This window comes from Pungitius pungitius, chromosome 10 (genome assembly GCF_949316345.1).
Source record: "Pungitius pungitius chromosome 10, fPunPun2.1, whole genome shotgun sequence".
Classification (NCBI taxonomy): domain Eukaryota; kingdom Metazoa; phylum Chordata; class Actinopteri; order Perciformes; family Gasterosteidae; genus Pungitius; species Pungitius pungitius.
Window position 1 is genome coordinate 1,783,974 of NC_084909.1, and position 27,233 is coordinate 1,811,206.

Sequence of the window (27,233 nt, forward strand, 5' to 3'; positions counted from 1 at the left end):
AGCCTCGTGATGGATTACAGCTCTGACCCAGGTGGCGGGAGAGCACCTTCTGATGGAGGGGGTCAGAGGTCAGGAGCCCGCGGTGAGTAATCTGTGTGTCAGCCCTTCTCCAACAATTAAATAACAGGCGCGGTGAAAAAAGATGGAATACACCAAGAGTCGTGCTTTTCTAAGTGAGGTTCTACTCGGGCCAGAGGGCATCATGGGAGAATTAGGCGCTAATCCTCTCAGTTTGGACTCAATGTTTCAACTCCGGTCTTGTACCAAACAGATGAGCACACGCACCCTTATTCCAGCAAGAAGAAGAGACACTGTAATATTTACAGTCTTTAGTGCGAAATGGAAAAGCTGTATTTGAAGTAGTCTTAATAAGAGCTGTTGTCTTTACTTTGTTCTCATTTATTTATGGTAATCACACAAATTAGCACTGATCAAAATAGTCACACATAACGTGGTTTAAAACGGTTACACGAATCACTTTTAAGAGCAAAGAATTCAAATGATCCCATTAATTTTGTAATCGTCTGTGCTGAAGCACTGAAGGATTCTCGCATTATTAAAGCGCTGTGAAATTATAAACAGAAGGCCTGATTATCAGCCCGGCCTTTTTTCACCCCGTCTAATTTGGGAGCTCTCAGGCTGGATCCCCAGAGCAGGCTGGTTTTGCATCGGAAGCGAAAGGGGTGGGGAAGAATAAATTACGCCGATAATAAACAGCTCGAGAGGCCAATGAAGCCGTCATCGCGGTTCAAATCACAGCCATCGTCGAGAAGATTATACATCCGCTCTCTGTGTGGCGAGGCCTCCGGGAGCGGCGCACATTTTAGGACAGCGTTGGACAACGCGTCCCGGGCCGGACCGGACAGACAGAGAGAGAGAGAATGCGTGTGCGTGTGCACGTTGTGTCCGCTCTCTGTGCACAGTGGTCAGCACATTGGCTCGCCCCGTTGCCTCCTCGCTCGGGCTGCAGTCCATAAAAGTTAACGAGCCCGCCGAGGCCGAGATCTGGCCCTCGGAAAGAGGAAAGAACCCACGACGCAGCCGTGCACGCGCACATGCACACCCGCCTACGTGCGTGTGGGTGTGTGTGATTATAGAGACATTTAAATGAGCACACATGGGCCATCGGACCATAAAAATGGCTCGGAGGAGCAGGGGAGGGGCCCAAGGTTTCCAGTCCGACTCCTCCAGTTTCACACACACACACACACACACACCAGTAGTAAGCAGCCTTATATAACACTGCCCCTGAGTCTCCACTGTGCCAGCAGAGGTGTGTGTGTGAGTGTGTGTGTGTGAGTGTGTGTGTGTGTGTGATTCATCACTGGGACCCTCTCACTGGTCAGTAAGCAGGGTTCTAAGCGATGCCCCAAAAGACAAAATAAGGAGACACAAAAGGACAGAATGGGAATGAATGGCCTCAAAAGTACACTGTGAACACACACACCTCCCTCACAACGTTTAGCGGTCTTACATCTAGAGGAAATGTTTTGTAATCGGACCCCGTTATTTATTTATTTTAACATTCAATTCAAAAAATCTGACCTCCCTTAAAGAGATAAAAGTGTATTGCTCTTTGAAAGGGTGAACTTATCAAATGATCCTAATGTTTGGGCATTAAATGACATAACAAGTGTTGTAATCATTCCATGTGACAGCAGGTGAGTGTTAACGAAACACCAGGAAAAAAGAAGGAAGCTTCCGTTTGTGCGCCGCGTGGAAGAGAAAAACAGCAGCGCCGCCAACAGAGGTCACGCTACGGGGTCACGTCGACATTGACGAGGCCGAGGAGAGGCGATAGCCTTTTTATTCTGCTCTGCACATGTGGTCCCTGGCGGCCTCCTAATTAGCTCCCTTCAAAGCCTCCTTCTGTTGCTTTCCAAGTCTCCTTAAAAGCTCTCCTGCCGTCGCGTTCTCATTGTTGCTCGACATTCTTCTGCTGCCTTCCATCAGGTTTCCTTCTGCCAGTGCGAAGCGTTTGCGAGACGCCCGCTGCCTACAGAGAGCGGCCTTGGGGGGGGGGGGGATGAAAGGGCTACGAGCACAACGCGCACTCGTCTGCAGCGGAGCATCGCCATGGCGACCCAGTGTTCACATCCACCCTAAATGTTGTGTTCCTTCAAAATAGATGTTTACTTTATAGCTAAAAAAAAGATCATATATATTGACAGAGAAATAAGGAGTTTGAGACAGATGTGTGAACAATAGATACTTTTAAAAAGACTCATCAGGAGATTTGTACTCATTATAGTACTAGAATCTACATTGTTCAGTATGAGTGTCCGGCTGGTGTTATTAAAAAGGTCACAGAAGATGTTGATGAAATGCCGGTTCAGCTCCGGCGATTGATTGGTTCTGTAATATTAATGAAGGACAACGTGTTAACCTTTGAAGTTATTTATCGAACCAAACCAGCAAACACTTGCCGGTTGAAACGTCACAATGTGATGAATTGCTTTTTGTGAGGCCGCTTCGCTCTGCAAATGAATAACGTTTGGATTTCCTGACTGTTGGTCGTAAAGAGTCACTTTCTGCTCTGCTCACTCGTAAAGAGCCTTTTGAGATTGTGTCTGACTTTCAATCCAAACAACTCATTGAAACCAATTCAATTAATTGAAAAAAAAAAAGTCACATTATTAATCAGTAAGGAACATTTGCTGGGAGATATGAGATATTATTCTTTAAATAAATATACAGTATAATCATGACCAGGCAGTTCACGTGTGATCTTACTTAGGTACTTGGGGGCCGTTGGCATCAGCTGAGCTAACGGCCACGTCCTCCTCCGAGTGCCAGACCCATCCAGCAGAACTTCCACTGAACTCGGAGCCACAGACATGGCGCGGCCCGAGCTCTCCCACTGACAGCGTTTAGTGGGATGGAAACACTGAGAGAATCAAAGCAGTGACTCTTTAGAACACTCTGCTCGCCCGTAACCTAAATAATGGGCTTCGGCATATCATGAAAACGAAACGCTTTGGCTACACTTTGGGTTCCAGCACCAGTTATCCCGATTATGATTACACCCACAGCGGCATTGGCTGGCTGGCTGGCTGGCCTCCCCCCCCCACCACCACCCCAAGGCACAGCCTCCTGCCAGCTCGGCGAGTTCTCCGGGACTCAGGGGCCAAGCCGAGGAGCGAGGAGCCAGCCGGGCCGGCTTCTGCCAAGTCCTCAAGACAGACTTCAAAAGAAGGAACCTGAGCCCCCGGTTCTGCACCAAAGTGAAGAAGTAAACAGGCCTCACGGGGGGGGGGAGAAGACCCAAGTGGAAATAAAAAGTAAACAACGACGGGTGACAGTCCAATGAGGAGAATATTTCTCACCCTGAGAGGAAAATGGCATCGTGGGTAAACGGGTGCTTTTGTGTCTGCAGACCGAAGCTCACGGGGAGAAGGGTCCGCTCAAACAAAGACGTGGGGGGGGCTGAAAGCCGTTCTCTCCGACCATGTGAAGGTTCCTGAGCACAGGTGGGTTTCATCAGCCCCACCGAGCTGCACATTAACAGAGGCACACGCATGAAGGGAACGCCGATGGCGTGGGAGGGGGGACGTGGCTTTGGTTCCGTTACAGTTTCAACACCATCTTTCTACCTTGAACTGTCAATTTAGCATTTTGTAATTCTGGCAGAAGCTCCACTTGTTGTTGGATGCGAGTGTGAACCCGCCATCTGTCCTTTTTTTTGTGCGTTAAAGCCCGTCTGTCGGCGCTCATTTGAAACCAGCGATTGTCCTTCCACAGAGGGTCCTTCAGAAAGCATTTGTTTGTGGACACCGTCTTTTGTTGCCACTGTGTCATCACCAAGTAAACCATGCCACAGACGAGTCTCAACTAAACTGGACATGATTTTGCAATGGAGGTGGATATATATTATTATACATTTCTTTTTACATATTTCTATTTCAATTCATCCAAATGTTCTAGTCACAGTTGTACCCATGAAAAAGGAGTTGATCACATTAAACCATCGTTGAAGACGGCTTTTTAAAATCTTCACTTAACCAAAAAACTAACTGTTATATTCTAAACAAACACGTGAGGGATGAGAGTAGGAATGTGACGGAAACCATGAATAAAGCTTCTAATACAAGTCACATGAAACCCTCCATCCGACAACAAGCTGCTGTAGAAATACGTTTATTCCACAAGTACAAAGATATTCGTGGAGCTGTCGATTCGTCAAAGTTTTTCTCTACTTCAGCTCCTTCTCGGGGCGCCGTGACACTCGCCATGTGCTTCTGCCTCTTAATCCTCAGCGTTGGCCAAAGCCAGCGCTAAAGCTAAGATTAGCCCACATACACACCAAGGGGTCGCACACACACACACACACACACACACACACACACACACACACACACACACACACACACACACACACACACACACACACACACACACACACACACACACACACACAGCTATAAACTGAGAGATCACACACGCCTCGCATGACCGGGGCGACACCGATTTAGACACACGCGTGACTACAAACACAAGCGCTTTCTGTCTTCTGTTGAGCTACCGGCGGAGGGAGGGAGGGATGGATGGATGGATGGATGGAGAGAGGGAGGGATGGAGGGAGAGAGGCCGGCGTCCTACGGCGTTGACACTTAGTCGGAGGCACGTGGGCGCTCATTTGGATGGCTGGTGGCAACACACACACACACACACACTAAATTAATCAGCTCTGTCTCACATCGAGCTGCACAAGTCTGCTCCTCCGTTTGGGCCTCTTTCGTCCACAAGTCAGTAGAAACTGATGATCCTACTACATGGAAACAATTCAAATTAGTTTCAATTATTTATCATAAGCGGCTTAGAGCTAAGGAGTCAAACGGAACAGAATGACTTCTCTAATATCTATTTCATAATCCTGTGTAAACATCGCCTTCAAACAACTGTATTTAGTTTGGCTTCCCAGTGGATGCATAATAGGAAATATGTACATTTGTAGTGTGGGAATCGAACCCTCACGACTGCGCCCCCCCCCCTGCGGGGATCACACATGCAGGTGTGTTGTTGATATCCAGCGAGCATTTAGACCTTTTACATTTGCCCCCTTACAGATGTGTTTGCGGCCCCTGGATGTTTTGCTGGATGGTTCTCTGTTCGGAGCACAGTGAAGACGAGAGGGAGTGTGTGTGGGTGTGGAGGAGTCCCTTCGGCTCTCCGGCCTCTGGGTTACTTCACGAGTTCAAGACGAACCCTCTTTGATCTCCGGCTGCCCGATCCACTGCCCGAGGTTCTCCGTTTCTCCGGCTGCATCATCATTACATCATTGGATGTGGGGTTCATCATAAGGGAGGGGGGCGGTGTGGATTCTACGGATGATTGTGCGCCCCTGCAGGTTTCATTTGCGTCAATTATTGTTCCACAGCGTGTGCGCTGGTGTGGAAATGTGAGGCGCCTTCTTTTGTTTTTGAAGGTGCATAATTACACAGAACCCTAAAAGGTCAGTCACCACGAGAGCGTGGGCCTGACCGTCGGTTTGGAGCCTACGGCGTCAACACGTTAATCCAGAAATTAGAATACAGTTGAACGCTATTAAGACACAATTACTTCTGTTGTATAAACGCTATCGCACAGGTGCATGGCGGGGGACAAGCTTTAGCCCCAGATATCAGCCGACCGACACACAAACACACACATATGGCAGCAAGGCGTCACCGAGAGCTGAACAAAACACCATGGTGCTGTCTGGGCAACCATATGGAGGCTGTGTGTGTGTGTTTGTGTGAGAAAGGGAGACAGTGCTCAGCAATGTGTGTGTGTTTACCAAACGGAGGGGTTGTGACTGTGTGTTTAAATAACCTGTCTCACAGCCACTGTATGTTTACCTGACCCCAGTGAGGGGTCGGACAGCTTGTTCATGTGTGTGTGAGTGTACATGCTGGCTCGGTCAGGCGCTTTGGCAGAGGTGAACGCAGACATAAAAGCCCAGAAAGCTGCTGAGAGGTGCTAATATTGTGTGTGTGTGTGTGTGTGTGTGTGTGTGTGTGTGTGTGTGTGTGTGTGTCACAGTTGAGTCCAGCACATTTCAGCGCTCCTTTCTCCTCACTAAGCCTCAGCCCAGGTTTCCTCGCTGTCCTCAATAACAGCCTCCAGGTGAATAAAACACTTTTAAGTGATTCTCCATCCACAACTATTTCTCTTAAACACTCGCTGCCTGTGCATTTGGAAAAAAGGGAATCGATTTCAACCCCCCGTGGCTACAGTACAGTTTTTGTTTTCGCTGCACCTGCTGTGAGGAGCCAACGAAAGGAAGCAGATTAGCACACACACATGTGCCACTATTATGACGGCTCACATTCAGCTGCATCCGTCTGCTGGAAGACGGACTACAATTGCATTGATCTGTCCTCCTTAATGAAATGCTGAGTCACGGGATTATTTCCCTGACACGCAGGCCCACTTCTCCAGAGGTCATGTACTGACTGAACGGAGGGCTGTGTGTGTGTTAAGTAGGATCGGTGTGAAAAGGTGTCCATTGTAAACATGTCTTTATGGTCTCAGTGGCAAGGTTCAAGTCTTCTTGGTGTCTTTAATCATTTTCCCCTGGAGTAAAATAGATTTTAAAGCAGGGTATGCTTTAGGGCGGGGCTACCTTGTGACTGACAGGCCGCTCCCATGGAGCACGGCAGTCTGGGAGCGTTGTCCCCCCCCCCCCCGAGGACTTTAACCCCTTTCAACACGTGTTCTATGTTGGTGAGCGCACTTTGGTTGCCTGAAAATGTCTTATTCAGCATTCGGTTTGACTCTTGTGTCCCCTTCTTCTTGCAAAAGAACCAAGACGGCCAAAAGGCCACAAACGGCCCGCGAGGACAGCGCGGGGGACCATGTCCAATGCTTGCTTACGGGGAGCCGAGGCGCTCGCATCTCTGGAGGCAACTAGATTACATAAAAGACATAAGTATAGTATTTGACAAAAAACACACAATAAAGACAGCGGCTGAGACTCCTCTTACAGGGTATGTTCTCACAGTCTGGCAGGTGAATCAAAAAGACTTACAAGCCACCCCCCCGACCCCCCCCTTCCTCCTTCCATCAGGGAGACATTCTTAAAAGGGTTTCCCCCGATGTCAAGTCATCCGGCGAACACCTGGGAGTTGAATCCACAGATTGGAAGAGTAAATATTTGGGAGGGGGTGTACGTGTGTGTGTGTGTGTGTGAGAATACAGCCACTCCAGATCCATATCGACAGCAGTACTTCCAGTCGTTCACACACTGTAGTCCTTCGTGAGACTCCTCCGGCAGAACAAACGGAGCCGTGCCGGCTTCATTTAAGCTACCGACAGACGGAATAAAAGAGGCGAGCGGAGACATTGCACAAGTGGGAGAGAGAGAGAGAGAGAGAGTCCGTTCAGACTGACATTTCAAGCCAGAGTTGGAGGAGAGCAAAGTGAAGGGGGGGGGGGGGGGCAGGAGGAGCAGTGGAAAAAGTGCATTGTACTGTGAGATTGCGGCAGCTCGGAGCGAGTCGCGTGCCCCTTCCCCCCCTTTACGATGGAGCCGGGACGCGCAGCTGTCTGACAACGCGTCAGCACAGCCACAACGCCCCGCCGCATCGACGCCTCCTCCAGGCGGTCACCGCTTCCCGACAACGTCTCCTCGGCGGCTTGGATGAATACCTTCAAATGTATGAGTCATTAAACACGCCTTCAATGTCGCGGTCAGATCCCAGCCGCCGTCGATGATTTAAAGTTGTAAGCCACAGCAAGGCCGCAGACGTCGACATAAATGATGTAATATTGCTCCTTAATGTCCGATTCTGTCAGAATATACGTGGGCCTATTTTGTAAGTGTATTTGACCCATTACACATCTGTGCGGGCACCATGAAATCATCACAAATCAAACTCAAGGACGAAAGGGACAGACAATCTGATGGTTGGCTGGACAAATGCGTGTGTGTGTGTGTGTGTGTGTGTGTGTGTGTCTCTCTCTGATCAATAGGAAGCATTGTTTAGGGGTCAGGATGTGATTATTACTGCTACGTGATACTTCCTGTCTTATTAGAACCATTCCAGGAATATAAAAGTATGCTAAACACTAACAGAACAACACAAGATGATTGAAATGCATCTATTCCAGTGGTCACCCGGGGGCCAACACATCACAATACATCAGACTCGTGTGAATGCACACGCAGCACATCGGCCCTGGATGCTGGGGGTTTGACTCAGACTGTGACGCCGTGATGATGCAACTTTTTACGTCAAAATCGTCAAGCGTCACAGTTATGGATCACACACACACACACACACTTTTATAGGTTGGACTAACTAGCTGGCAGACTGATAGACAGAAACAGGAGTCAACACCACTCAACAGGTGTGGTGCACTCCAACGTATCGGCCTTATCGTTTTATTTTAGTGTTGACAAAAGGGGTTTTACTTGAGTGAAGGGATTAAAGATCCTTAAAAAAAGTGGGTTTCTGCAGGCTCCAAGTCTGATTCTGTGTTAATTATTCAGGACACATGAAGTACACTTTACATTCAAATACAATGAAATGCCTCCGGCCGTGATCCGTCATCACTTAAAAGCAGCATGTCTACAAGCAAGAAGATAATCACAATGAGCACTACAAACAGAGAGAAGTTCAACATGGAGTTGTCCCTAATTCACCCGCCTCATTATCATGGGAGGTCAATTACTTTTTCTGTGCATGACACTGAGCATGTAGGGGCATAATGGGTTGATCTGTCCTCACTGGAGGATAATAACAGCGCTCTATGGAGACGCCTTTAGAAAGCGAGCTGAAGGGAGCGATAAAATGATCATCTATTGCGGCGGAACACACGCAGACCAGCAGGGCTGCCGTCATCACCGCGCTTCTAATAATGTGTGGTTCGAAATGAAATGTTCTTGGCGCTTTTCTATTCACGTTATAGAACTCAATCTGCATAACAATAAAAGTTAACGTCCATTAATGGTGCTCGTGCTGGATCGGATTATTGTCCTCTGCACCACTTATATTTGCCATCCATCCATTACTCACTATAGTCATTTATGGCCTACTAATCCGAAAATGCCCGAAGCTTTGCAAGAACAATCCTTCTATAAACTGTAGCTACTATAATTAAGCACATTTCAATGATGAGGTAAAGCTGCATAAACATCTGCAGTACTGAGCTCAGCCGGATTTGAAGTTTCTCCCTGGACCTCGTTGAACAAAGACCTGGATTTACTTCACGGTCCTCTGATGCCTTTCGATCACCGACCCTTCCTCGGCACTCATGAGCTCCACATCCGGCGAGCGTTAACGCCGCGGTGTGAGAATGCACTTTGACCTTAACTCGAGCCGATTGGCCCCGCAGCTCCTGAGCCGCGAGCTGAAGCGTGACCCGGGTTCACGCGGCGTGGAAGGTGTAGCAGCGCAGTGAAAAAACCACCGGGGACAACCCTTCGCTTCGGTCCTCCCCCCCTGTACCTCGACAGGTCAGCCTGTCGAAGGGAGCGCGTGTGGATCCTCTCACTGACAGAGGCTGGGCCACTGTGGGCGTATTGAGTCACTTGTGGAGCCGCGTGTGGGTCGACAGGAATGTCCTCTAGAATCATACTGCTGTGAAAGACACACACAAAAGCCCTTTTGTAACGTTTGAAAGGGAAATGTCTTTTCCCCGTGTGTCGCATGGCGGGTGTTGTTTTCTCCAAGGCCCCAGCTGTTACCCAGGTGACACTGTATGCTTTGGCATGCAGCATGGAAATTGGTTTAGATTAAAAAGGGCCTCAATTGTATGAAAGCAAGACACAGAAAATAAACTGGAACAGAGGCAAAGGAGTCAAAAAGCCCTAAAATGTCAGTGGAGACCCCGACTAACGTTTGGTACCTTAATCCAGAAAAAAACAGAGAAAGGCGCATTAAAAAAAAATGTAAAAATAAATACAGCGAATTCCGGTCGGCAGTGATATATTTATTCATAGACAGCAAGGCAACTAGCATTTAAACGTGTTACTGAGGGGGTTGAGTGGATGCTGCAGAGGACTTCAAAGAGATCTCCATCACCTTTCTAACTGTGATTAATTAACCTACAGTTAAGTGTCATTAGACACACACACACACACACACAACATCTGTGTGGGAGAACACTCAACACACACACACACACACACACACGCTGTGATCACAGTCAGATATCATAGGAACCATCTGGCCGCTCAGGACAGGTACAAACATCCTGTGTCCCTCAATAGTGTTGCCTCCGGTTTCAGTTTTCGATCAACAGAACATCTTTTTATTACAACCATTTAGAAATGTTCCTGTTTAACTGACATAACTCAAAAGGTTGACATTTCCATAGTCTTGACTGACAGTAAATAACCACGTTACTCAATAAATACCGACTGCAGTCCGAAGCCTTCGGCGATTCTAAACTCAGACGCCGTCTTTCTTTCTCAAGCTCTATGCAGCCGAGCAAATTAATGAACTGTAGGCAGCAAATTCAGCGCCGCGATGAAGAAAATGTTCAGACTGCCGATCCAGTGGCCTTTATCTGGCAGAAACTGAATAGAACAGCCCCGCCAGATTGCAGCCGTATCAAAGGCAAGAGCGAAGCAGCGTAATGGGTGACGAGGCGCTGAGGGTCGGCGTCCTTGAAGAGGCTGCTGCTGCAGCAGAAGGCTGAAATACCCAGCATGCTCAGTCCACGAGACAGGTTACGTCCAACAGGCCCGCCTCCTCCGCATCATCCGGAGAACATTTCTCCATTTGCAAAAAGGTCAGGCGCTGCATATGCTTCTCCTCCCCCCCCCCACCCGAGTGGAAATGCAGAAAGCAAGAAGAGAAACCCCGGAACACCGCTCCGAGTACGCTGCTCTTCCTGCAACTCTGCCAAGCAAGAACCGCCTCAGGAGGTGAAGAAAACACATCCATGCTCGGGTTTCAAATGAACCAGTGACTGGCAGTCTCTATAAATATCTTACGCCTTGTGTGTCTGGTGGAGAGGCTGCAGACCGCTAAAGGCACCGGGTATCAAGTGTGTAGACTGATCAGTAAGATCTAATATAGGGGTAGACAATATCAAAATAAACGCAGTAAGTACAGTCGTGTTGAATTTCTAACCAATCAACGGACAGGGCGGTCATCATGAAAGAACAGTTCCCTCAGGAGGTGGAGACCAAAACCAGTGCTAACAGAGTGAAACATACACTCAATAATCACATAACAAAAAAAACAAAACACTGAATGAATTATCTGTAACAGATGATCCCGCTGAGTAATGAGTAAATAAGCAACTGTTTCCTCACAAGGTCGCCATATCAGCCCGAACCAGAGGCGTTTAAAAGACGTGTCGCTGTAGAATCAATTCACAGGCATCATCATCTATTGTCAGAGGTCGCTTTTTTTTTCTACCGTCTGTCCGCCGCTCATGGAGGGCTGCTGCGGGGTGTTTTCTTCAAGCCTTATGAGGATGGATTTAAAATGTTAGCGGTCGAGTGCAGGATCTCTCTGCTGTATCATCTATGTGTAATTGTGCATGCAGGAAACAGCCTTTCAGCGGATTCTCGCCCTCCAAACCCCCGACGGAGAGGCGAAGCTCACATAACACAAGCTGCTTGCACATAATTATATACATAGAATAGGCGAAGGGCCCCCCCCCCCCCGGAAGCGCTCGAATCCCTCGAGGCCACCGGGACCCAATTCAGTCATGGCCACGGGCAAAAGACGGGCACTTTTTAATGGCTGTGTTGTTTGCCTACTTCCGGGAGCATCTATCCTTTTGGATGGCGCTGAAGACGACGTGTGAGAGAAGGCCCGTCCCGGCCGCCCCCCCGCCACACGGACATCTCCACCCCCGGAATCCCATCCTGCTAGAAGGCGCGATTCAAACTGTATTCTTCTTTTTTTATCAGGGAGAATTAAACACAGCTGGCATTAATTCCGGTGCAGGGTAGACCGCCTTTTACAAAACGCACGCGCACACACACACACACACACACACACACACACACACACACACACACACACACACACACACACACACACACACACACACACACACACACACACACACACACACACACACACACACACACACACACACACACACACACGAGAATGACAATGCAAACAAAGCAGAGTTTAGCCTACTGGCCCACAGCCCACGGGTCTGCCGGGTGGGTTATGTGAGGAGCATCTCCAGCCAAAGTGGTGCTGAGCGTCACGCTAGCCTCACAGATCACCGTTCAACAACCCAAGCCCCGCAGCCAACTCCTGCCAGGGGCCCGGGGGAGCAGTGGAGCAGCCTGTTCCGATGTAGGTCAGTGTTTCACACATTTTTACCAACAACTGGCAGGAAATTAAAAAACCCGCAAAACCTGAGCTTTTAAAAATACACTTAACTAATCCGGCGGGTCGCACCTCGGCACCATAGAAAACACCTACAAGCCTTCCTCGTTGACACCGCAATTTTAACCCCCCCCCCCCCCCCCCAGCAAGAGAAAATAGAGAGCGGAGAAACGGTGACGGGGCGACTGTTGATTCGGCGTGGGTTACAGGGTGATGTCACTTCACTGCAGCAGGTGACAGGGGGGGGGGGACGCACGCACCGGAGATGCAGCCATGCTTGTATTCCATGTCACCCTTCGGAAAGAGGACACAACGGACCACACACACACACACACACACACACACACACACACACACACACACACACACACACACACACACACACACACACACACACACACACACACACACACACCAACTGAGAGGTGATACCCGCTGTGAAACAGGTAGGAGAGCCTGCGGTTCGCTGTGTGCGGTGACCGTGGCGTCAACGTGGTTCACATTAGCGACCTTTACAGGCGCACTAATACTCCACAGTCATTTCGCAACACAACAATATTCACAACTTCAAAACAATAGGCCTCTTGTCTGGTTCCAAACTGCACACCTTTCCGCTTGGATTGACTACTTTTAAACCGCATCACAAATATCCCGAAGCAGACCTTTTTAGCAAAAGGTGGTGAAAGGAATGAAAGCGCGAGGCGGCGCATTCACGGCTGCATGTGAGCGGGAATACCGGTGGAATATTCTCCTTTCACCAGGGAAGTTCACGGCTTAGTAGGAACATTGCCTTATTTGGAATAAGTCTGAATAACTGCGACACTTTGTGCATGTTACTGTGCAGACTGCGTTCTGATGTTGTTTAACCAAACCTGGGATTGCCGTCCACTGAAATCAGCATCTGCGGTTGTCCACGCGCATTAACTGCAGCGCGGTTCAGAGCTGCAAGGAATAAACGAAAAGGAGAACAACGTCTCTCTCGCCGTCCATGTCTTCGTGCACAGCGCTGCGTTGCGTCCCCTACCGTGAGAAACACATGCACAACTTGGATGAACTAGAAGAGAGCGTGACCCGAGGGCACGGGGTGTCTCTTGAAGTGCGAGTCAAACGAAAGGACTGCTTCTCTTCTACTGCACCCTTGACCTCTCTTGTTCCCTCAGTCATCCTCAATCCCACATTTACTCTCCTCATTCACGTCTCCTTTGTCCTAACATTTCTATTTACTTTTTTTCCTCCCACCCTCAGCCCTGTCCTCTTGTGTTGTGCGCCTCTGGGACGCGGCAGCGCAACGGGCAGGATCAATCTGACAGATGTACACAAGACGGGGGGGGGGGGATAAGTCTTTGTGCACACTCGGCTGTCGCATGCACATAAACATGGACACGGGTACAGGGTGGATCCGGTTCTCCTTGGGGCCTAAATCCTGGGGACATGCACGGAGCAGGGATCCCAGCAATCCATATATAGGTCTGCATTTGCAACTGCATGGGTCCAACGATGCAGAACACACACACACACACACACACACACACACACACACGCGCACACGCTTGTGACTGTGCACGCCGCTGGCCTTTTAGAGTAGGTCTTTCCAGGCCCGTTGTCGTTTGGTTGGCTCTGCGTCTAGTTAATCCAGTCTCTTTCTGCATCAAAAACCCACTGCCGGTGCTTCGGTGGAGTCTTAAAAAGAAGCTGAGGAGCAGCCGGTCGGCTGAGAAAGGGCCGCTCTCGCCTCCTGCAGAGCGTAAATCACAGACAGTCCGTCCGATGAGTAACGCCGTGATTCAGAAAACCACTGTTAGTGGCATGCCGACTTGAAAAGAGCATTTGGCGCTCAAAAGCGCTCCTTCTGGCCCACAACAACCTTCGCCGAACCCACGCCGACTATAGTACGTTTACATTCAAGATGAAGGAGCGCGGCTAATGGGTGCGTTCAAGAGAATGAACAAACAGCCTTTGACCGTGTGGCAAAAGAGAGAGAAAAAAAAAACACCCTTTTTTTTAATTAACTTGTCCAAACACGAACTGCACAGCGCAGGTCTCGTCACCCTGTCAAACAGTCAACCAGCTCCGTGACACTCCATAACCAGTCCGCCTGCCTCCTGGTTCCCATGGAGCCTCCGCTCGGGACTCCCAGTCCAAACAGAAACGGGTCACCCTCCAACGGGTGTCTCCGATGTACTGCCTCTCTTGTCACTCTATCCAGGTCGCCACAAAGTCGGGGAGGTCCCAGGTGTGGCGCGTGGGGGCAGGACAGAGCCTTTCTAGTACCTTGAGCTTCACGCATCTGTACAAGCGGGCCCGAGGTGTATGGACACATCCTGCTGCATTAGTCATCATGGGAAGATATTACTTTCACACACTAAAGGACTGTCACAACATTCTACCTGTCTGCAATGGATTATAATTACAGGGCTGAAATGTAATAATACACCAGGCTTGTTTCTCCCTTACTACTAAGAGGAGGGCAACTGTAGCAACCAAAGTAGAAATTACCTGTCTCATGTGTTTATGGTGGTCTGACGGAATACTATAGATTTTATAATATTGCAGCTATAGCGATCTAGCTAGATAATTCTATTTGTTATGTGTGTTCTTACCCTTACAGGGGGGTGAACACAACTCGTGCAGCGGTTCTCAGAAGCCACCGGTGTCCCTAACCCTGCACCCCACCAGGGGGGGGAGGGAGCACCGGTCACTAACCGTGACCAGATGTGCAGCGTGCATGACTCACGGTGGTCTGGTGCCCTGCCCTCTCATCTCTGCAGCGAGTTGCCAACTGCCACCGGGTCAAAGCACACAAGGTACCCCGCAGAGTACCGGATGTCCGAGTGAAGCAGAGCACGAAAACCAATACAACCGGGAATGCAACAACTGTAATCACGTCCACGGCGACCATAAAGGAAAATGCAATAAAAGTAGAGAATATATATATATAGTTGCCGAGGGGTCGGGGGGGTCATGTGGCATTAAGGTTACTATCAATTATGATGACCATTGATTCAGACACAAATGTGCCCACGTTTTGCTTGAGCGTGCACGTGTGCGGTTGAGCGTGAATCACGAGGGCGTTTCCGACCCCTCACGGTGTTACGAGGAGCTAATTGGAAGAAGAAAAGAAAAAAAAACAGCAATGCAACACTTACTTTCCAATGACCTCGCAGAGCTCGTACACATCTTCAAAGAGGATGTCGTCGTCCGCCATGGTCCGACCCCGGCTGGGGGGGGAAATATCCCTAAAATATGTGTCCTAAACCCGAAGGTGCTCCTAAAAAAAAAGAGGAGAAAATCAAGTGACCGTTTGTCGGAAACAGCGCTCGCGGTGCGCTCGGTAAAGAGTTCCCAAAGAAAAAGGCTTTTCTAAAATTCCAGTTGTTGCCTCCTCCTTCGACCCCCCGGGGGCCCGCTCACCCCCAGAAATATATGCTGCGTCGCTGTGGGTTATTCGGCACAGGGGGAGAAAGAGGGGGGGGGTGTCAGTAATCCAGTCTGGGAGTCCGCCGGTTCGGCCCCGCCTTTCCCCCGCGGCTTCCCGGTAACGTCCTCCCGTCTCAAAGAGCAAAACCACACGGCGGTTGTCAAACAAACATCGCTCCGCCGGGGCCGGTGCGCTCCCGAATAAACGGCTCCGGTGTGTTCGATGTCGTACTCACACGGGGGAGGGAAAACGCCCGGACGGACCCGGTTGGACGGTGTGCATCAGGCTCGGGTTACAGCACCGGATCCAGGTGGGTCGCTGTGATCTTCACTTCCCGAGCAGCCACGGGTCACTCTTTCGGGAACACGCGCGCGCGCACAGGCGCACACACACACGGTTCTCCTGTCTATATATAATATGTATATATTTTTATATATATATATATATATATATATATATATATATATATATATATATATATAACTGCCGGGCGCGTTCGAGTCGTCCGACGTGCGTGAGCTGCTCCACTCTCCGTCTCCACCCTCGGTCTCCTCGCTCCGTCTCCCCGGCTCGGCAAACACTTTCCAGCCGTTGGTTTGTGTTTTTTTTTCTTCTTCTTTTTTTCCCCCTGCGCTGCTGTGTGCTTGAACGCTCCGCGGAGCTTAGAGCTCCTCCCACACGAGGGAGGGGGCGGAGGGGGGGGGGGGGCGTTGAGAAACAGTTCTGCCGTCCTCCATTTTGGCGCCAAGCCCATGACCCGGATGCCCCACCGGAGCCTGTGTGCCTTGAGCCAATATGGCGGCGGAGCGGCGCCATGAAGGCTTTTCTAAAACCGCAGTTTCCTCGGGACTTTTTTCAATGGATACCTTGAAAAAAATGAATGAAGCGTGTCCGCAAATATTAACTAGAGTTTTGAAATTGTCTTTTTGTCTTTCCGTCAGCGCCAAACACTGCTGGGATTCAGAATTGTAGATAAGCGTAGTGGTGAACTTTCCAAATGGTTGATCAAAACAAATGTTATGCGCAAACCTTTTTGATAGTTAATCAATCAGCAAGCTCATTTTTCAAGCAACAACAAATAGAGGCAGTAACAGGATTTGGGATTCTGCATATCTTTTGGTGCTGACATTTGGAAATGTCACCAAGGGCTCTGAATGTATTTGAATAGGATTGTGGTCTGTATAACCCCAAAGTTAAGCGCACGCAATAGTCAGTTAAAGTTGCCTGGGGCCTGCAGCAGAGATGAACAAAGGGCCACGTGGGTCACCCAGATTGATTGAAATCCTAAAATCTTTTGGAACCCCAATGTGACTGAAGTGACATCACGGGGAGGACGCTTCTTATCAGAGTTGACACAGGAATTCACAAAATGCTTCATCCGACTTTCTTCAAAACCTGCAACATGGCCTTAAAAGTTGCGCTTTGCTTTGTACTTTCGTTTTAACCTGTGGAGAGATTTTTAAAAAAAAAATGAAGAAATGCTGGAGCCAGCTATCCAGTGCTGTAAAATATCCCATCATAGTCGGATAAACCACGAATGTGTTGTATTATATGTATTCATGGTTGTCTGCAGGGTCAACATTCACACTGTTCAACATTCCTAACATAGTGACATGCGAGTACAACACATCCAGACAGGTGTTTGTCTATTCATATTTAATGGGCCCCCGGTGGGATAAATGCATTGCCAGCTGATTGCCTAATTAATGCTGTGAGAATAATTAAGCAGAGTCGGTAAGCCCAGGATGATGAGCTTGTTCCTTTTATTTATAATTTTTTTTAACAAAAAAAGGATGGTGTAGTGATTAAATAAGCCCCCAATACAGCGACTGTAGGTGTATTTCCCCCTGCTTATGCAGCATAAGAAAATCTTCTATTTGGGCCATTTATTAAATGTGAACACGTCGGGTTGTGTGCGTGTGAGAAGACGCTGTGAGGTGACAAGTGGGGGGGGGGGGGGGGGGGGCACTTTCACTTAGGAATAAGAAGAAAAAAAATCAGGACATCAGAGAAAATCTTATCTTCATCCAACACACCCTTCTAGACTCAGCCGGCGGGGTGGGGGGGGGCAGAAGTATGTGTGTGTACACAAATATACTGATGTACTACAGATAGTTTGTTTGTTGGATCGGCCCTGCAGCACTACACACACACACACACACACACACACACACACACACACACACACACAGAGCTGTGTCTTGCTGTTGTCTTTTTACAGCGTAGCAATAAAACTCTCAGAGCTGGTTGTATTATACGAGGTAGAGTAACAAACTTCAACCTCCGTATTGAAGCACATTAACAACTTTGTGGGCTTGTCAAAGTCATCCATTAAAGTGCTCCTGCAGCTATTAAGCGTTGTAGTTTCCTACTATGGGGACGTGTGAGGGACTCTAACGGCTTAAACCTTTTTTAGGTCAGGCTCCAAATATGCTTGTGCATAAACGAGTCAATTGTGTATTCCAATCTACATTTTGCCTCAAGCTCCACATTTGAAGTCGACATGTCGAGTCCAGATGACCCGTTCATTTTTGGGTTTTCTCCCCTGAAAAGTATAAGAGGTTACACATAATTCACCTGGAACCTTTTTGTTTTCCCCCAAATATGATGCGATGGGAAATGACCTCAAACCTCCATTTGAGAACCGACACCCGAGAGGGGGGCTTGCATCCTAAGTCCTCCGTCCTAGATCTTTGGGGTTAAAAGTTTTTGCAACATTGTGGCTTCACTCATCCAGGTCGCTGTCGGGGGGGGGACAACGTCCCTACGGCGTCCGACGGCGACGCCCAACCCGTCCGGACCTGATCCGGAACGGCAACGCCTCGGGGCGGCAGGGAATGTTCCAGGGCCGATTAGGACCGTGTGCTTCTGACATTACCCCCCCCCCCCCCCCCCGCCCCCCCACGCTGCGATCCAAGTGGAGACGCCCTAAGCCCTCGCCATGGGCTCCCCCCGGCGCCCTCCAGCGAGGAAGGTGTTGCTTTCTCCTGCAATCACAGACACGCGGCGTGTTATTCCCCCACGGCGAGCTGCTGACGTGAGTTGGATGGGAGTGGGGAGGGGGGGGGGGGGGGGGGGGGGGGCGAGGCCACGCCGTTTGCTCTGTGGAATGTGCCCCTGAGGCAGTGTACCTGTTGGATGTTGAATTGTCGTCACCTCGCTCACATCACTGTAGGCCCGCGAAAGAGGAAATTGCAGCGACCTTAGCGGCATTTTCAGGAGAGGAAATGACCTTTCGCGGGGAAACGCCGATGCAAAACTAAAGTCACGGCGCGAGGAACCTGTTATTCAAAAGGAATCACTTTTTATCTCTCTTTAGGTCAAATTATCTGGAATGGATTCTGTACTTTGGGGTGATGCAAGCAATCATATACTGTATATATAACGTAACCTCATGAATGTTCACGTTGAACCTTTCACACAACAGTAGCGGTTGAGCGCGCCGCGCACGCCTCCTTAAACCGGGGGGGGGGGGGGGGGGGCATGGCCTCCTGGATGTGGCCCCTTCCTCCTGTCCGGCCTGAAGAAGCACGCAACGTCCTCCGCTGCCTTTGGTCTGGTCTGGAAGCGCCGAATCTCGCCCCCGGAGGCAGACACCGGAAACTTCTTCCATTTTCTTTTTCTTTTCCCCGAGAGCAGAATAAACTGAATTTCCTCACTAGGAGGCTTTAGGAGAAGCATTGCGATCCTTTTAGCAGCTGCTTGTAAGAAAATACTTACATTTTCAGGGGTCTTAGTTGTGTGTGTGTGTGTGTTTTTTTTTTTTTGTGTGCATCATCACAAACTGCACGTGCTGCATGGAAAATGTCAACAATCAGTCATCCGTGCGCCGAACCAACAGCCCGTCGGCGTGTTTGGCGACTCAATTTTCCTCTTTCTAATTCTGTTCCACCTCGTCTCGGGGGCCAAACCGTTAGAATCCCGTTCAGAGAGCGGCCCTCGCGCTGACTAGCTGCTCGTCTGATGCTATTAACAAAGCAGGAATCGATGGCGCTTAACGCGAGCCGGATCGATGCACTTCGCGGCCCACGGGAACCGCGGGTCACTTGGTCAGATGACCCTCTTTAATTTAAGTCCCCCCCCTATTTAGAATTCATATCAGTATATAAGCATTTAGTGCATGCTTTGCGTTTCAGTTATATTTCCCATGCGTGGATGAAAAAAAACCAATAACTAAATAATATACGTGTCATTGATAATATTAAGCATTTGTATGAAGAGCAACAGGGTGTAGCTTAGTGTTAATGAAAAAGTCACACACCTATTTTTATGCTTAGTTGAGTTATTCATTTCTCTGGCTTCCTTTTGGCGTGGGTGCTTATCTCTGCCGTTATACAGAGACACTCTTATGAAGTACGCCCCGATAAAATGTACGATTGGGAAACAAAACTGTACATTAAAATGACACGTCCCAATATCTCCTCGTTGCTGCATTTTAGCGGGTGAATTGATGTGCGCGAGGGAGAAAGACAAAGAGGAAGCTGGTATAACTGGCTGGCTGCAGAGTCTGCAGAGCGCTTATCAGGGACACGATGAGCAGGGAGGAGGAGGAGGAGGAGGCGAGGTGAGGTGAGGAGACGGGGTGAGGAGGAGGAGGCGAGGTGAGGTGAGGAGACGGGGTGAGGAGGAGGAGGAATGAGATAAATGGAAAATGGTGTGTTTAGTCTTTGGGATGAAATCACAGAAAGTTGAACGCTGGAGAGAAACCTATTCACCCCCCCCCCCCCTGCCCCCACCCCCTCCCCCTCACCTGCCCTCCCATGACTGATGATGCTCTCACATTGAAAGCCACATGAAGGCTGCTGTTTTTGTGGAACGTATTGGAGCTTAAAAAACATTGTGTTTTTTTTTAAACAATTTTTTTAAACTCCCAAAACGGGGGGGGGGGGGTTCTTCTGAGTGGATAAACTAACCCCCGGTGGAAGAGGTGCAGCGCAGCCCTCTCCAAATGAATATTTGTCTCTTTCGGGTGTGTTGGCTCAGTTTCCTCGGCCCCGTGGCGCTCAGGTGAGGAACGTCATGGACACATTTCTAATGGATCGTTGCTCCGCAGTGGAGAGGGAGGGAGGGGAAAACCCAATTACTCACTCTGTCTGTTTCTCCGTGTGAGGAGCAGTTAGGAGAATATTAAGCAGCTCGGACGTGCACTTTGTCATCCTATTGATTTTGTAGTTGTTGTTATTTTAATAAGAACAAGAGTGTCGTTAATGTTCATGTTGGTGTTGATTCATGCAATCCACCAGAAGACAAATGAGGTCGTCGTTGTCGTCCTTCACGTCAATCAGTCACAAAGATGCAGCTTTTCTAAAGGTCACATTTTACAGTTGAAAAGCTAAAAACCATTTCAGCTTCACAATTGGACAAAAAATACGGTTTGTACGGTTAGTTTTCTTTAATGAACAAATCAGATGACAACAAGCAAATGTGTCTTCCTCAAGACCTCTGACACGTTTGAACCTTAAAAAAGAGCGTTGCATCCACTCACGACTTCACTTGCAGGCCGACTATATCGTTTCCTTCACCCGTCGCCCTCCTCTTCGCCGCGGAGGGAGGCACCTGCAGGCGTGCGCCCCCAATCTCTGGAAATGCGAGATGCGAAATTGTGCCACGTCGCCATGGTAACGCTGGCCCTGCAGTCGAGGTCGAGGTATTTATTTTTTATTATTTTATTTTGTTTATTTTGTTCCATTCACCATTAAGGGGGATCAATTCAAATGTGGCATTTCACAAAGTATTGTTTTGTTAGAGAGAGCGTACATTAATTGACTCGAATGTGCATTAGATGGCGTCGGGGTTCCAAATCTAGAAGAAGGTCTTTGCACAACTAAAAAAAGACGTCATGTTACTTCTTTCTCAGACAGACTGACCGTGGCTGCCATGAAGCAGACATCATTTTTTGTTCGTTTTTGTATCTTCCAACTTTTATGTATACAATTGAGAGCAATTCTCCATCCCCGAGCCCTCTTGCAGTAGCAGTCCACGATGGCAGGGAGCACAAAAGGAAGACGACAGTCGTCTTTTTGTTATTTTTTGTTATTTTTTTTATCCCTTCTGCCACTTCAGATTTAATCCACTGAACAAACTGACAAAATGTACACGGAGCCTTCAGCGGGATTGACAAGCCGTCGAGGCGGCGCTGCCTCTCGGGCCTCTCGTGTCAGGTTTTCGGGAGGCCTGGACAGCGGATCGCTATCCGCCCCTCGAGGAAGTAATTGGTGCGAGCTTCTAGCTGCTTAGCGCGTTCATTCCAATTCTCTGGAACACAATGCGTAAACATCCCAGGTCTAATTTAATGTCAGATCTGAAACCTAGCCTTTATCTCTCTCTCTCTCTCTCTCTCTCTCTCTCTCTATATATATATATATATATATATATATATATGAGAATTCGCCTTTTCAAAACTTGTCCAAGGAGAGGTGAAGACAATCTTTTTTTTCAGATCAGATCCTGAGAGAAGGACAACATGCAACCTTGTGCTGAAAGGTTTCTTAATATGAGCCTATTATCCTGTTTCCTGGCAACACGAGCCATCCCAATCAAAGTCTGCACGTTAGTCACCCACATCGTGTCAGCCCCCAGTATGCAGTGAAAAGCATGATTAACGCGATGGATATCCGTCATTCGTTGTGTGGAGAATAACAATAATTCGGATAAAACCCAGTGGCTTTCACTTTCAATCTTTTAAAAAACCCGAGGTCGGGTCACGACAGCCTCAAACGTGACCCGACAATGTGACGTACTAAATTACCTGTGCACCATGTGACCGACGCAAATTTATTCACCTGCAGAAACTTTTTTGTTTTTTCCCTTTTCTGGGATTTCAAAGCAACATGGTTTTCACCCGTTACTGCTGCAGCAGCCACACTTTAACGTTTTTTTATACACTTTGGCGTCATAGAAGTACACAAAACCGATGGCTATTCACTTCAGCTAAAATCTACAGCGACCCAGAGGCCTTTAAACGTAACGCAACATCCAAATAGAACTCGACTGACGCAAAGAGGAGAAAACATCCTGAGGCAAAAAAAAAAAAAAACAACAACAACCAAAAAAAGCAGAGATAAAACAACACAGGAATCATGTGCAGCACAACAAAATGTGCTGCGAACACACACACGGGGACGCAGTGAAGCCGCCGCCTGTCAGCGCGGCTGGAAGAGGAACAAACGACGTATTTTGATTCATGTGGTTGCCCGAGGAGGACGTCAGACGGCGGCGTGCCCTCGTTGCATCTCTGGGAGGGACCCCCCCCCCCCCCCAGTGAAATGGTAACGCGCCTCTGGGATCACATTCATCATCAGATGTAAAGTAATGAAGCATTTTTGAGCGCGTGTCGCTGGATTCCAACGCGGCGGCAGCTTCCTCCGTTTCTCTCTGAAAGCGTCCAGTCTTCAGAGGGGGGGGGGGGGGGGGGGGGTGCGGGCCTCTCCGTGTCTCTCGGAGGACTGCCTCCCTGCTGCAGCCTTCCTGCTTTTGATGTATCCCCAAAGACACGTTTCACATGACGTGAGTTAACTGGTTAGTCACTCATTGGCCAGTCGGGTGGGCGCCAACCACGCCATGTGTTATCTTTGGAAAGCAGACGTGTATTTTGAAAAGACGGAAACTGAAGGCCCCCCCCCCCCAACGCAGGACCCCGAGGAGGCTGCTTCATCGCTTTCACCCCTCCGTGTTCTCTTCGTAGGGTCTGCCGCAGCCGTCCAGCCTCTCCTTCCTCGTCCTCTTCCTCCCTCCACACTCCGCACGCCTTCGTTCAGCTCGACAGATCCCAGTTCTGCTGCTCTGCGAATGCTAAAGAGTGAGCTTCAGGAGCTTCAATACAACGTTTATTTGTACTCAGAGGGCACAACGCCGGTCCCACAGAAACAACAGTCCAGCAAACCTGATCCAGACGGGATTTTCCGACATCTGGAGAAGATGCAGTGACGCGGGGTACAGGAGCGAAGGAGTGAAGGACGATCTCGGGTGGAAGCTTCAGGCTGCAGTCGTCAGGTCCGCTCAGTTCAACCAGCCAGGAGGCGCTTACGTCACCACTGGCTTCCCGTTGCTGTCCCCTCACTACCAGTTTACACCCGACAGCGTCACCTGGCTCGATCTGAGAGTATAAATACACAACCGAAATGTTCCCGCCCTTCAGGACACACACGGTGATCCGTCACATAACACACTTAAGCTTGCACACACACACACATGTGCAAATTTTGCATATTGGTCAATCACAGAGCGGCGAACATAAACAACTGGGGATTCGGGTCACCGGTGTGAGAGCAGAGGAGCTGAGGAGATTCCCCACACTGGAATATTCCAACAGCTTCTTCAAAGGGGAGGACGGCGCTGCGTGAGGGTTGCATTCAGCGTGCTGAGTGCTTCATCTGCCAAGGCAACCGGGCTCTCTACCCCCCTCCGAAGGGAATCAGGCTATTAAAAACTGCACACATGCATGCGCACACCGGAGTGGACTCATGCACAGACACACACACACACACACACACACACGCAAACGCAATTCTGAAACTGTGGAGAGACCGCAGCAGGTTTAGAGCGAGCTCGCTGGGTCTAACATACCTTCCTGGGGGAGATCCACAGGGGCCCCCCACCGCCATTAACTCCCAATCAATACAAACGGACCCTCGGCGGGAAGAAAGAGGGGCCGAAATACACCGGTTTGTCATTATTCTCACCACGCAGCTGATTACACGTGGCTTCATGCGCGACAGGGGGGGGGGGGTCTTTCTGTGGAAGAGGCTCGTTCAGGGACAGAGGAGGCTTCACGGGGCCTACCGGAGATCAGGCCGGAGAGAGCAGTAATTAAACCACAAGCAACCTCTCCATCTCTGTCTCTCCCCCCCCCCCGCCTTTCTCTCTGCTCCCACCGTGTCCCCCACTCACGTTAACGGCAGGTTACTATGGAAACTCCCTCCCTCCCTCCTTGGTCTGTCTCTTGCATCCTGGCGCCCCTCCGGCTCGCCGCATCCATCCGTCCATCCGCTTCTTCATCATCTCTCCATTAACACTTGTCACCTTTCCTTATGGCCTCTCTTCGTAGTAGCGCTGCCCCCCCCCTCCTCGCCCCCTCCTGTTTCCCGCCGCCTTCATCTGTGCTGATCATCTGGGCAAATGTGCCATGGTGGAGAGAGAGAGAGACATTAAAAATGTTTTAGCTTCATTCAGAAGATGAACGATGGAGGAAAAGGTGTCAGGAGGTGTCCATCTTTGTGATAATCGTCACCAGCAGAGGATTTTTAAGAGTCGTTCCTCGAGAGTTCCCTTTCCCCGTGACTAGTGTCACTGCATTATTTCATCTGGTGGAATGTGAGAGATCTTCACGAGGCATTTATCACAACAAAATGTGTCCTTGACCTTCTAATTTCACAATGAATTATCTGCTGATGCAAAGACATTTTGAAAACAGTCAAGATTTTAAAAAAACAAATCCAAAAGAGAATATGTGATTAAAAAAACGTTGCGTGGGTTTGATACAGACGTCAGACGGGCTCTGAGATCAAAGTCCCCCCGCCCCTCCCCTCTATTTCATCACAGCAATAACTGCCACTTCTTCAAGCACATTTCGGAATTTACATTTCGCTTTCATGTCAGAAGTGTTAATAATTCCTAAACAGTGATGTTATGCAAGCGACCCCGTTCCTGAAGAAGTGAGGTTCCCCCCCCCCCCCCCACTCTCCCCCTCCCCGCCCCCCCCCTCGGCCTCCCTTCACGTTCATCATGTCACGTTTTTCTGGTTTCCAACTCTCGCGGGTGCAGCGTCTCACGGGCGCTTGTGTGACCGGGGACAACCTGATTTGGGCATTTTGGAGGTCACAGGTCGAGGTCACCGTGAGTCCGTCCCCGATCCCGTGAAGGAAGAACGTTGTCGTGCCAATTGTTACAATCTCCCACAAACGTCGGACCGGGTGGGCCGACAGCGATGGCGTTTCTTTTGGACCCAGTGGAATGAACGTGTAGAGCAGAGGTCATGTGCTGCAGAGGTGGGACGAGACGCTCCGACAGACATGCCAGGGGTTTGAATGAGATATTTCAAGGCCACCAAAACATCACAATCTGACAAACACCGACCTGTCAATCACGAGGCACCCCCCCCCCCCCCGCTTAAGAACACCCTGTACCTTATGCTCTATAAAAAAATGATAAACTACTAAGAGACTCATGTTTAAAATGTCCACTAATGTAACAAATCAAGGGGATACGTGTGGTCATTTTCAATCCAATTTATTCCCCCCCCCCAACTGTGTGTGTGTGTGTGTGTGTACATGTGATGGTTGATTTCATCACCGATCTGTTATTTCTGTCCTTTTCTTGTAGTTTCTGTGTGATTTTGATGTCACAAAACCAACAAGCGTGAACTCTCTTTCTCATTTTGCGCTTTGAAGCAGTCATTTGCGTCTGTGTGTGACGTCTTGTTTACAGGGTCCGAAATCACATATCTGCCTCAAGGGGTTTTATAACGGTGGTCCCTGAAACGTCCCTCTGTGGGGATCAAACAGTCGAGCTGCATTCGACACACAAAATTGAACAGTATGTATTTTTGTGATCTGTTTAAAAAAAATGAAGACAAAAGGTTTTTTTTGGTTTGGATGCTTGCAGAAAAACACCCCATAACACCAGCTTTTTGATTTGATATTTATGCAACACCTGTGTGTCAGAGATGGAGGTGAGGCGAGGTGTTTTCATTGTCAGCGGGAGACGAGGCTCCGGCATAACTCAGTGAGCTGTGACATCATCGCCAGCGACCCCCCCCCCCCCCCCCCCCACACACACACACACTTTACTCAGAATGTAAATAGAGGGCTCTCATCATCTGGTTAAATAGACGTTGATGAAGCGTTTTCTCCTTCGTTCACTTAACTGCTTTTTCCACCGCTCGGATTCAATTAACAGGAGAGCGGAGGCCTTCCCCCCCCCCCCCACCTCCTCAGTACTGACGTTAAAAAAACAAAAAAACAATTGAATTTTAGAATCGAGTGGGTGAAGCATTTACTAACGTTTTTCCCCCCACTCGAGCCATCATGACGTCGTTTCCACTCCCCTCCTCCCAGAACCATCACCATCATCCCAGGTGTTCACTGGGATTTTCTTTGAATTAATTCATGTGAATTTTTTTTCACCCGAGCATCGGGTTCGATCTTTTTCATTTGTCCAGCATATTTGGTTTTTCGGGAGAAAGGCCTGCAGAACTAATGCTCGGTGCTAATTAACACGTGTTAGCACGTCAACACGCCCGCTGAACGTTAGCATGTTATGATGTGTGTGTGTGTGTGTGTGTGTGCGTCGGCATGCTAATTTTAGCATTCAACAACACTTCATATTTTAGCGACAGCGAGCCTGACGCGCCCCCCCCCCCCCGCGTTGCAGTCAAATTACCTCAGAGAGGAGCACGACACTCATGTTCTGATGTCATATGTATAGAGTTAAAATGACCCAAGTAGCCTGTGTATTACTTTTATTAAATGCAGGTAAATTCATTTTCTTTTTCCCTGTATTTGTTGATTCAAACGATCCCTTTTGCG

The 27,233-nt window shown here is 49.1% G+C and overlaps 1 protein-coding gene across 15 annotated transcripts in view; it reads right to left on the reverse strand.

Annotated features, from left to right (window-relative positions):
- caska (calcium/calmodulin-dependent serine protein kinase a) overlaps nucleotides 1–16,329 on the reverse strand; it is a 58,726-nt gene extending 42,397 nt beyond the window's left edge. For 10 of the 15 annotated variants that reach the window (XM_037488201.2, XM_037488202.2, XM_037488190.2 and 7 more), the window contains exon 1: nucleotides 15,437–16,329. In XM_037488201.2, the coding sequence (XP_037344098.1) occupies nucleotides 15,437–15,495 (59 nt within the window). In that variant the 5' untranslated portion in view covers nucleotides 15,496–16,329. The remainder of the gene's footprint in view (nucleotides 1–15,436) is intronic. The other 5 variants (XM_037488198.2, XM_037488193.2, XM_037488192.2 and 2 more) reach the window with 3 other exon arrangements.
- Nucleotides 16,330–27,233: the final 10,904 nt, after the last annotated feature.